This window comes from Clarias gariepinus, chromosome 13 (assembly GCF_024256425.1).
Source record: "Clarias gariepinus isolate MV-2021 ecotype Netherlands chromosome 13, CGAR_prim_01v2, whole genome shotgun sequence".
Lineage (NCBI taxonomy): Eukaryota > Metazoa > Chordata > Actinopteri > Siluriformes > Clariidae > Clarias > Clarias gariepinus.
The window spans coordinates 14,760,772-14,773,653 of record NC_071112.1 but is presented as its reverse complement, the minus strand read 5'-3'; the positions used below and the strand labels follow the sequence as shown (position 1 = coordinate 14,773,653).

Sequence of the window (12,882 nt, the reverse complement as noted above, 5' to 3'; positions counted from 1 at the left end):
GTGATAATTAACCTACTGTTACTTTCAGAAAGGAATGTCTGTAATAGGGCCTTTGACAAGGATTGCTCCTTCTTGCTTAATCATGAATTATCTGAAAACACATTTTTTTGGAACGCTGAATTTAATCTCAAATGCCACATCCTGGCCTGATTACTGCCAAACAGTTGAATCAAGAAATCACTTACGAACATCTTAAACGTCTAACTAAGTGTCTTAAGCAGGCCATTCATATTCAGGCCGTTTATACTCGAAAACCCTCCAATGTGGCCAAATTAAAACGATTCTGCAAAGAAGAATGGGCCAAAATTCCTCCAAAGCAATGTAAAAGACTTATTTCCAGTTATTACAAAAACTTGCCTACCATTGTTGCCGCAAAGGTTGGCCCAACCAGTTACAGGATTAGGTTTAGGGGCAATTACTTTTTCACATAGGGCCAGACAGGTTTGAACAGCTTTTCTCCCATAATAAATGAAATCTTTATTTAAAAACAGCATGTTGTATTTACTCAGATGATCTTTTATCGTCTGAAAAATGAAAAAATCAGGAAGAGGGCAACTACTTTTTGACAACACCATAAACCTATGTGTGTGTGTATTTTAACAATTATGTTTTATTTCTAGAATTATGTTCTTTCTAAACTTAAAATTTGATGAAATTAAATTGAAATGAATTATGTTTAACTTGAAATTTAATGACTTTACCCCACCATTAAAAAAAAAAAATAACCACTTCCTATTTTCTATTTTCATGAAGGCTTTACACATCTAGGGTACAAAGATTGTCTTAGGGGACAATTTTGACGCGCCAGCTATGAAACCATTTTTACACCACAAAAATTACAGAAACACACTGGCACACACATGCACACTTCAACAGAGTGACAGACAAACAGGCTGCCATAAGAGAGGTCTGGGAGAAGTGGGTGGAGTGCCTGCCATACCTTTACAACCCTTTACAGTTGGTTTAATTCAGAGATACATTTTTATGTACGTTTCTATTTTATATGTTTAATGTAAATTATTTTCAGTGTTGATTACCTTATAAAATTAGCAAAAAAGATCAGCAGTTGGCAGTAAGAAAGAACCTGCCTGAGCTGTCCTCTGCACTTCTTTCAACAAGAAAGAGAGAGGCTTCCTCCTCGAAGTTTGCCTTCACCCCTCCACCACTCTAGTTTCTTAACTTCCAAAGAAGAACAAGAATGTGGTCCTCCTGCACAAAACAGCAGAGATCAGTGATCATGAGAACAAGATGCAAGCTAGACTTCAACCACAACAAAGGAGGTATGGACAACATGGACAAGGTCATTGGAACTTACAGCTGCAGGAGGATGACTGTGTGTGACAAGTGCTAGCCCTTGGTCATCTATAACAGCATTGATGTGTCCTCATACAATGCCTCTGTGATTTGGAGCCGGATTGACCCTGCCTAGATGCCTGACAAGTGATACAAGAGGACAGTGTTCCGTGTGTTGCCAAAAGGTTGGTACAGATTGTAGTTGTATTTATAGTCAGGCTTTTGTTATTATAGTTACTTTTTGCTAAAAATGTCTCACCTAGGTGAAAAGGTAAATTTTCTGATAAGATCATATACCACCATTTTTTCATAATACTTAACGTTTCTTATCTCCCGATCCATGCTTTATTTTTAGTAAATATGCATACACATTTATATTTTTATCAGATAAAAAGAAACACATTAGCTAAATAGAATTTCATGACCTTTTAGGTAGTGTCCGTAATGCTTTTGAATCCAATCTTTCAATGATCTTGATTGCCATTTAGATGAAACCTGGACCAATTTAGATTTTACAAGAAAAGACTTAAACCTGAAAAAGTGTATTATTCTAAAATGCAAAAGTGTTAAGATATTGACACTACAGGTTGTTTTGGAAAAAGATCATTAATTTAGCACAAAATGCTTTCATTTAGGTTTATAGCTCATATGCTTCTAGAGTGTTATACCAATATAACAATAAAGAAATATGAATAATTATCATTTTAAATTATTATTGTTTTAAGCAAGCCAGTATAAATCTGAAAATGGCTATTTTGGGGGCATATATGAAATGATCTCTTCAAAGTTACTGTAGCAACTTGATATTTTTAGGAAAGGAAGATTGGTCACCTCCATGTTGCTTAAACACACATTTTCTTTTTTATTTGTACTGTAAAACAAAAAAATAAGACCATGGCCGATAATTCTAAGACCATACAAGAGTAAAGAAATTTTTAATAAGAAATGTTCAATACATTTTTAATCTTTACATCCTTTTTTTCTATACACATAAATATATGCTTCTTTAATTGTAAAAGTTATGGCTGAATCATCAATTGCTTTCTTTTGGATGTAGAAGGCACTTTCAAGTTGCAGATGAAAAAAAGAGTGCAGAGAGAAATGTACATATTTAAACACATCAATATCTGATTTAAAAACTTTGGGGTTTGAAACTAATTGCAATAATTTAAAACTAAGTCAATAAATCATTTTTAAGGAAAAAATGATGTCATTTGTGTTAGACAAGGAAAAAACATTTAAAAAGCTGGTTGTTTCAGGGGCACAGTTCAGTTAGCACAGTTGCCTGGCACCATTAGGATCGAGGGTTCGATTCCCACCTTGGGGGTCTGTGTGCATGAAGTTTGCATGCTCACCCAGTGCTCGCTCGGTGTGTTTCTTCTGTGTACGTCGGTTTCCTCCAAAAGTCTAAAAACATGCAAATTTTTGTTCCTAAATTGCTGCTAGTGTGTCAGCGAGTGTGTGAGTGTGTGGTGCCCCAAGTCCCCTGGGATAGTAAGCTCCAGGCCTTATTCCACTCTCAACAGCATGAGTGGGATAGAGAACAAGAGAGAGAGAGAGAGAGAGAGAGTTTCTTGTTTCATTAATTTTTTTTATTTCAATAGAAAACTGAATACACATAAATATATATATTTTAATTGTGAAAGTAGGTGGTGTATATACTGTACTGTAAAGTGCAGCAAGCGTTGTGCGTTAAGGGGGACACATTGGGGGGGGGGGTTCATCCATTTAAAAAATTACCCCGCCCACAAGGCGCATGCCCCGCCCACTCATCTCTTCCGCAGCGGAGCAGCAGGAGCTTCTCGAGGGTGTGTGTGTGTGTGTGTGGTTTGTTCAAGTGTTATTCACTCCGCCTCTCAGAAACGGTCAGCTCACCTCCGTCCCTCCCTGCTGCAAACGGAGAGCGGCTTAACGGATAGCGTCGCCATCATACAGCTGAAAAACACAACTGAGTGAACAAGCTGTGTGTGTTTGCGCGTGCGTGTGCGCGTGCTGCAGTTTAAATCGCGGCGCTCGCTCTCGGATTCGGCGGCGGCTTTACAAGTTCGCGACGGGTCGCTTTTTCACATGTTAGCGGAATCCTGAGCGCGAGCCGAGCTCCCAGTCCTGCAGTAATAAATCTAACGGGAAAGTGGCTTCTGGGGGGTGAGAAGGCTCCTCTGTCTCAGGTAAGAGCAAACTTAGTGTTCACAGGCCTTGTTTAAAGCATAGTGTGTGTATGGTTGAAATGCATGGAGAAAAACCCCGCCTCTCTCTCTCTGTGTGTGTGTGTGTGTGTGGTAGTACCCAGTGGGAGGGGGATAACCAGGGTCAGACCAGTGGTTCTCAAACTGGGGTCGAGGGGTCACTGAAGCACAGCCAGGTGCTCTCTGGTTTTGTTAGATTCTGCTACATGAAGTCATAATCCATCATCATTATTATTATAGTATATTAGGTATTAGATTTGTTACTGAGCTCTGACACTCATGTGCATGCTTGCATCAAATTCTTACTTCAGTGACTCAAGAAACAAGCACAGTAGTCTGTAAATAGCATCAAATGCAAGAATAAAATGCAATCTGGCTTTATGGAGGTTAAAAAAAAAAAGGGTTGCGTCTATTTCTTCAATAATGTGCCATATAGTTTGGATCATGTCTGAGATTTATTTTATGGTTAAAAGTATCTACAACAAGTTTAAATGACTTCCAATTCAATTTTATCTGTACAATGCAATGGTCATTGTCGTGACGCAGTTTTACAGAATTAAAAATTGCTGCGTTTTGTAAAGTGTGAGGAAATATGTCCTGATCATTAGAATTGTTTTGTTCCTGAAGCGAGCGAGGGTGACGATGGCAAAGAACAAAACAAACACTCTGAGATGACAATAAGAAGAAACCTTGAGAGGAACCAGACTCAACAGACTCAAGCCTATGTATGCTGTGAGATTGGTTTCATTTTTGCCTTTCCTGTAATGGTGTTGTAAAGTGAGAGCTTGCTGCTGCTGCTTAGTGTCTCTGTGCAGTTTGTGAGGTAACGCACAAAAAATCAATAGAGTAACACGTTTGCTTAAGTGTAATGACGAATGCTCGGGTGTGTTAATCAGATTCTTAAAAGCATTTTTGATTGAGTCAGCTTGATAAGGGTTCAGGTTGTGACAAGAAAGTTAAAATCATCCTAACTGTTTTAGAAACACAGAGATTATGTGTGTGTGTGTGTGTGTGAGCGCGCTCTCAAAGTGATCTTTGTGCTGAGATGCTTTCAGGAAACTCTGTTCTTAAGCTGAAGAATGATGCCAGACCTCTTGAAACCCAGAGTGAAGGTTGGGAAGCTGTGTGTGTGTGTGTGTTTGTGTGTGTGTGTGGGTGATTAGGGAAATGGCCCTTTGTTGGTTAGGAGCTCGAGTCTGGAAGAAGCGAGCGTGTGTAGCTCTTTTTCACTCTGGCATCTGCTGTCTGTGGTTATTAGATACCTGTTTAACAAGGCATGCTGAGAAAATACTTCAAATTACTGCAGCTAAGTGCAAACAATGATGTTGTGTACACATGTTGCATACGTGCTTTGTCATGTTTTGTGCTTTGCCACATTTCTTTCTCAAACGTATTAGTACTGTATGTTTCCTGTTCAGTTCTCACGACTCCTACAGAAAAACTTGAGTCACTGGTCTGGTACGTGATAGACTGGCTGATCAAGCGAAGTCTATTTCTATAGGGAATCCTTTTGATGTATAGAGAAATTTTATCATTATCAGCACCAGAAGTTATTAGCTTAAAGATTTGTTAGGATATATTTTTTCTATTTGTGCGTCATCAACTCAACCGCTTTTTTTTACTTATTTATTTTTAAAGAAAAGCTTATATTAAACTTTCCTAAGAAGACTTGTCCAGTGATAAACATCCCGGCAAAGAGGGAATTTAGCACACAGTTGCATTTTAAGGTAACGTGACAGGTGACCTTGGTTTTCTTCACCTCCCCCACCCCTGTGTTGTGTGAGAACGCTTCCCATTACTACCTTCCCCAAGGCACTAAAACATCAGTCTCAGCACATATGGCAGAACGTGAAGGAGGACATTGGACATGAATTATCACTTAGTTAGGTAAATGTGAACAGGCGCGTTAATATTTATGATGCTGCTGCTGTGCAGGTTTGTGGGGGAGGGCGGAGGCGCGAACATGTAGAATTAGTTTTTGGGGTGTAATATACATCAGAGCTGGAGACGGTAAACCAGAAAGGAGAGCAAGTTTATACAGAATAGATTTGTCTTTTTATTTTACGCTCTGGTCTGGTTAGTGATCTAACAACAAGCTTGAGTTTTAAATTGGTTGAATGTTTAAAGATGAACAGATTGGTAAATGTGTATTAAGTAAAAAATGACTCAAACTACTCAAAACTATACTCAAAACGAAACTATTTCCAACTGTCTTTATTATATTTTATCTTATACCTCACAATTTACAATTTCATTTTTTTCATTCTGTAAATCATGCCATTTATAATTTCTCTTTTTATTCTAGTATATTTTGTAACTTTGTAAATTTTTATATTCCAGCCTGAATGTTTTATTTTTATTGCAAATTCTTCTTAAATCTTATTTTAATTATATTCTTTAGTGTAGTCTTTTTTATTATAGTGAAATCTCTCTGTTTTAGGTCACGGACAGTTATACAAGCATTTCACTGAATATCATACCGTGTATGGTTTTGCACATGACAAATAAAATAAAATTCGAATTTTTTGCACATGAACCTCTAAAATTATGGGCAATAGCTAAGCATTAAAATCCAATCATAGTAACTGTTCAGCTGCGTTTTATGAATCTTTTTTTAAACTAGACACTTCATCTAGCTAGACCTTGACAAATTTTCCACGTACCCCTGATATACACCAATATATCAAGTTCATCTGTTTTTCATTTTTTCCCCCCTGATATGTGCAAACGAGTCGTTCAAAACAGCAATTACTGGGTATCAAGTAGCAGGAAGGGTAGATGAAAGATTCTGTCAGTGCCTGATGTGCTGCTAATATGGATCACTGTGGGATTTTTAAAAATAGCAAGAGGGTGATGGTAAAGGAGGACGACACGATGGCTGAAAAGATCAGCAGTATTTTCCAGATGCTACAGTTAAAGAATATTTCGAAATATTTCCCAAAATGCATTCCTGAATATGTTGATCTCTTTATATATAAAAAACGCATTAATGTTCACATAAAAATAAATACACATTTTAATATTAAAATTTGTGTTGAAACAAGTAGCAATTATATAAAATGAATCAGTTGTATTTGTATTTTAAAAAAAAAGGATTTTTAAAAGTAAAATTACTTGATAAAAAATAATTTCAATAATAATGAAAAAGTTGCCTTATAGTTTCACCCATTTTTTTAAATAATAAAAAAATAGAGCACAGCTTCCGAGGACCTGGTAATGACTGTGATATTCATAAACATTTCATGACCATTTCCAATAACTGCCTAATTTCTGCCTTTTATATGTCCAAATTGCCTTAATGTAAGTGTGGTTAAAAAGTTTTTGCCTGTCTGGCCTTCTTCCCTCCTAAAAACCACCTAATATTCTAATAACATATTATGAACAGGGTAATTTCTCTTGTATTCTGCAGCGTAATGTGTAATGGCTTTTATATTGCTTTTCAGAAGAGTAATTATCATCAAATTACAGCTTGACTTCCGGCCCTTAAGAAAGCATAATGTCATACAAAGCTCTGTGAAATGTAAATAGCTTTGATTTTTGTCCCTGAGCTTACGCGGTCATGAGTCTCGGGTTATAGAGTTGTAATGCCTCTCTCTCTCTCTCACACCCAGTCACACACACACACGCACACACCCGGGCAGAAGGAGAAGCAGTCAGAGCTAACAGATCTTTACATATATGAGACAGATGGAGCTTCTCAGTGCCATGCTGGCTCCATTCAAGTAAAGGAGGAGCCATGTGAGTCAGGATGGGATGAGCTACATGTCTTTTGTCGTTCATGACCTTCATAATGGCGGGGTCTTTTATACCTGGTGTCAGTCTATTAAGTACTGTTTGTAATTAAGCATACCTGAAGTGACTCCTGTGGTTAAATTCCTGATCTTTATGAGCATATGAATACACCAGAGATCACCGTTGGAGCCACAGCTGTCTTGTTTCTATAGCGTCACCCCCGCCTCTGTGTCTCCCTGCATACCAGTCAGCTGGGTGGCTCTTCAGCTACATGGTCAAATGCAATGCTTAGAATGCTTCTCCTAGTGTGTGATATGTATTGGGATAAATGAAGATCAGAGTTTCAGGCATCGCCAAGAAACAGCACTTCGGTCATCGCTAGGATGTTTAGTCCAGATCTCGGAACGTGGCAGATGAGACAAACATTTCAGTGTTAAGTTTATGGGGTTTTAATTAAGATTAAAATTTACGTTTTGCCACAAATTTTCATTTTTTAGTTTTTTTTTTGTTTTTTTTTTAAGAGCATATCACAGCACATGCAGGTGGTTTAGTTTGCAGGGTGAAAGGAAAGCAGATGTCCATGAGTTCAATATGTCACCAGGAGGTCATAGGGAAGAGACCATCTGTTGTCATACTGCTTTGTTCAAGAAAAAAAAAAGAACTTGATCATTATCTCCTGCATGTGGACAGTGTGGAAGAAGATTTTAAAACATTTCACTGTGCAAAAAAGGCAACGAATATTACCAAGGATTCAAAACACCAAAAGTAGTGGAGTGGCCAGAACATGTTAAACATTAAGGTGAACATTGTTATAGAATTGTAAACACTTACACAAATTCTTTGCTCTAAGGTTAGATCAAAATCATTAATTTATTATACAAGAAATAGGCTCACCGCTGGAAGAGGAGTGGATTTATCATTATGGTTTGTGTAAGTAGTCAGAGTGGCTTAAAGCAAACACTTAATTTCTGCCTGCGCACAGAGGTGTCCGACTACAACTGGGTTTCTCTACTGATTCAACGTTGCATCGAATGATTAAAAAAAAATATTTTTTTAAAGGCACTGTCATGTCCTTAGCCATTACATTGAGTTCGTAACATTGAGTTTTTTGTCTTCTCGGGACAGGGAAATGTGTCAAAGATACTTGACTAAAGTAATCTCACACAGAGATAAAGTTTTTTGCTTTATCAATTCATTTTTATCGGCAAGATGATACATCTAACACATCTCATGTTGTACTTATGTAATCTAGTGATGGTGTTGATTTTTGGATAGATTGCAAAGTGATGCTGAACTGTGTGTGTGTGTGGTGTTGAATGATAGTCTGATAGTCTGATAATTGCATTGTGTGGGAGGAAGGTCAAGTATTTTGAGCTTTATCTAAAAAAAAGTTTTTTTCTCAAAACCTTTTCCCCCTGAGGCATTAAAGCTAAAGGTCATTTTTTAAAGGAATAAACACATTAATATGTATTAATGTCAGTAAAATAGTGGCATATTTCAAGGCTGTGGATTTGCTGCGCTTTCTCTCTCTCTCTCTCTCTCTCTCTCTATCTCTCTCTCGCTCTCTCTCCCTCCTCCCCTTTCTGTTGGAAGATATATTGCTCACATAAATTGTAGCTGTTGTCATAGTGAAGACGGTGCATAAGTCTGTTGCTGGTTTTATTGGCAGTGGCATTTCAAAGAGCCCCTGGATGAAACCCTGTTACAGGCGTGTGCTCGCTCATGGTGGTTTTTCTCATGCAGTATGGCTGTTATGACACCTGAACAAAACCAATCCTGAGCCATTTCGAAATGTCAAGTATGTAAAATGTCAAGTTTAAAAGCACATAATCTTCCGACAAATTATAAACCCTCTTTACGCATTTCTTCCTGTGACTATTTAACTAGGACATTGAAATATGTGTCGTGAAAAAAAATCTCCAAACCGAGCTGCAGGGGGTGCAGACTCAAACGTTTTCGAGCACAAAATGCTGCACCAGCGCAATTGTCTCTCGCAGGCATGCTCACAGGTGCAGATGAATCAAAGCAGCAGGTTGGTGAATGGGACAGCTGTAATTCACGCACTGTGTGAGAGAGAGCACTTTAAAACACAGACGTAGCTTTGAAGTGGATACAGGTGACCTCTTTGTGTCTACTGAAAAGCTATTGCTGCCACCTCTGTGGGCTATATAAACGACATTAATAATATTTTTCTTTAACGCCGTCCTCTTCAAATATCGGCACTTCAACAGTTCACAAACAACTCATTAAAAATTTGGCTAGAGCGATGCATGGAAATCACGAGCGCGGAGAACACGGAGCTGATGCTACACACGAAACAATTTAAGGACCCTATTGTAGAAATAACTCGATAAAACTTTTGTATCATGTGCATTGTTTTTTATTTTAATTTTTTTTTTGCTTTGTTATGTTTTTATATTGTTGGTTCGTCCAAAAATCCAGAACATATTACAGTTCTACAGTGCTTCTGCACTCACATCTACAACCCTAAATACAGGACGCATTGGTTTGGCTTATCCATTTAGGGTTGAATTGTGTAACTCTTTACTGAAAACTGATCTGCTGTAGAGTTTCGCGGAAACTTAAACCCACACATTCTCGCTTAGACACTCTTGGACCCGTACCACACAAAAGGGAAAAAAACTACGGTTCTAAGGTTCTGTGTAAATGCTCTAAGTACTGCATATTGTGAAGCATCCAAAGTGCTTTATAACTAACAATTATGGTTTTCTTTGTTTTCCCATTGAGGAAACACAAAAAAATTCTGCCCTGGTATTAAAATGAGGTTCTTTTGATAAAAATATATACCTTTATTTTTATTGTGCAATATTGGTTCTGATTTGAAATTACTGGAACTTACCAGAACCACTTACTGGAGTTAAGAACCCTTCTACCCTTTACCAAAATCTGGAAGGATATCCACTTTGTGAAAGAAATGTGGTCGGAAAAAATCTTGAATGGAAATCACTTAAATACTAGGTGGAGTTGCATGGAAAAAAAAATCAACAGTTAACAGTGAAAAGTAAGAGCATTTTCATACACACAATGTGACGAGAATTCACACGATTGCGACTAAACAGCTGTATAGTCCAACAAGAAATCCACTTGCTAGTGAGACTATTCAGATAAAAAAAAAAACCTTAAATTGGCTAGAAAGCATAAAGATTTTTAATTGCAGCATGGGAAAAGGTCACGGGTAAACAGGGAAGTGCATGAAGTGATATACCCATCATGCATAGTGAACACTGTACAAGCCTCTGGGAGCAGTGTTATGATCTTGGGCTGCTTGTCAGTTGGTCAGGTCTAGGCTCAACAACATCATGTGGCAATAAAATGAAGTCAGCAAATGACCTGAATGTACTGAATGACCAGGTTATCACATCTATGAAATATAAAGGGGGTTTATATTGTACCACTTCAGTGTTGGTATTTCAGCTGTAAAAATATTAATCAATTACTTTAGTTTTTCTACTTAATATCTATTAGTGCAGGTGTTTGTTCACGTTGCGCTTATAAGAAGCTTATTTTAAAGTAGATTAAAAATACCAAATAACTGTTCACAACATTTTGATTGGACTTCAGGCAGATATCCAAGCACTGCAAAAATTCTGTCTAGTGGTCGGTTTAGGACGCACCAAACATGACACATGTGCGAACGCTGTGAAAACGTATGGTTCATAATCTTTCACAACACTTCAACTTCCCTTCTACTCAACATTTTGATTTCACTTATGATGCACGGTTCAGTTTTCATAGTGTACGTCCCATTTTTGAGAGTAAGCCACGCTGAGTCGCATTGCCGTGTCTGTGTATTGAGGATTGTGCCAGCTTGTAGAGCATTATGGGCATTTCTGTGTTTCCCTCATACTCTGTGTATAAACTGTCGCATTTTTTGGCTGTGTTGTGTAAATGCATAGAATGAGTTACAAACATGTTTTCAGGTGCTGCTAAAATGTTTATGGATTATAAGACGCCCCTAATGCTAGACTGCAACTAAATACAGATGCTACATATTTTCTTTAGTATTTGCGTAAAATCACATGCACTCTAAATGCTTTAGATTAGTTGCGCAACATCCTGATGTGTGGTTGGTTGGTTGGTTGAGAAACGTTTCTGCTGTCCTCCATGTGATGCTGTGGTGTATCTCATTCTGGTAGTAAAGCAGTCAGCCTCAAAGGGGAGGGAAAAGTAATGGATATATTCAAGGCTTGAGGAGGTTCTGGTTTACGTTCCCTGAATGAAATATGGGGAACATGTAAGAGGAGAGCTCAGGGTTTAAAAGAATATGTTGATGGACAGAAAAGTCATGATAAAAGGCTCTATTAGGCCTCTCTGAATGCCTGGACGCTCTGCTCTGAATGACTGATATTTAACCTCCAGTGGCATGACTGAATCCGAGGCTATTGAAAAATGGTTTTGTATATGGTGGTACTTGTGTGTCTCATGTTGTGATCAACCCGAAAGGGCACAAGGTCTTCAATTACAGTTTGAGAGTGAGGATTACTAGCAAGATCTAGCTTACATCAGCATGAAAAGTGTGGTTGATTGAAGTGTGGTGTGCTGTGTTTAGATTCTGGTTGTTTTTAGTGTTTTATTGAATGCACAAAAGTGGCTTGCTTGAATAGGGGTGTAGCTCCCTCTTGTGGGAGTATTTAGTTATGGCCACAACTCTTTGGGGCCTGTTCTAAGTCAACCTTAAGGAAAATACAAAGTAGACCATTGTAAAAATCGAGGTTATCTGATGAATGAAACGTGTGTGTGTGTGTGTGTGTGTGTGTGTGTGTGTGTGTGTGTGTGTGTGTGTGTGTGTGTGCGCATGTGTGTGCGTGCGTGCAGGTGTGAGGTGACGGCATGCCCTGCCGGGGGTGAGGGGACACTAGTGTTTTGTGGCTTAGCCCGGTGTACAGCTAGCCGAGACGACGAGGCTGCAGCACTACAATGGCTTTGCTTGACAAGCACAAAGTTAAACGGCAGCGACTCGACAAAATCTGTGAAGGTAAGTTTTTAGACTGTTCTTTTTTTTTTTTAAATTAGCAATTTGTTGGTTTCGCATTGCACATGTCTTATTGCATTTCACAGTGCCAGCTAGCAGTGCTGGCATGATGGTTTGAGGTTTTGATGGAAGAAACCATGATTTATTATTTTTTTTTAAAGATATTTTCCTTTTTTTTTCACTATTCTAACTATATTTATGGTATCCACATGAGACACTTGCGCAAACTTATATGGGATCATTTCCATGTGCCTGCACTACAGTGTAACGTTTTGGCACATTTTAAATGCCTGGTTTTATGAACATATAAACAATATACTTCCCAGTGTGTGAGTAGTGGATTAAGTCGGAGTAGTCAGAATGTTTTTTTTTTTTGTCCCCCCCTCTGTGCACAGAACAATTAACCCCCTAGTTCAGAAATGTGCCTCCAGAGGATGGTTTCAGGAATGCAGAACTAAATCCAGTAAGATTAATTACATTTATACGTGTAAACATGTAAGACAAATCACTACAATCGCACATGTTAAATGGGTTCCATTAACAGGAACGGTTTTGCATGTAGTATAGCCAGGACGTGTTCCTGCTGATGTAAGTACCTGTATGTTTGAAATTAACCGTCTACATTCCATAGGGTCAAAATCTGTCACCACTCTAACATGGCGAGGAGAAGAACTACAG

The 12,882-nt window shown here is 38.1% G+C and overlaps 1 protein-coding gene across 2 annotated transcripts in view; it reads left to right on the top strand.

The window, feature by feature from the left end:
- Window positions 1-3,110: 3,110 nt before the first annotated feature.
- ctbp2a (C-terminal binding protein 2a) overlaps window positions 3,111-12,882 on the top strand; it is a 33,433-nt gene continuing 23,661 nt past the window's right edge. For both annotated transcript variants that reach the window (XM_053509729.1, XM_053509728.1), the window contains exons 1-2: window positions 3,111-3,461; window positions 12,048-12,207. In XM_053509729.1, coding sequence (XP_053365704.1) covers window positions 12,150-12,207 — 58 coding nt within the window. In that variant the 5' untranslated portion in view covers window positions 3,111-3,461; window positions 12,048-12,149. The remainder of the gene's footprint in view (window positions 3,462-12,047; window positions 12,208-12,882) is intronic.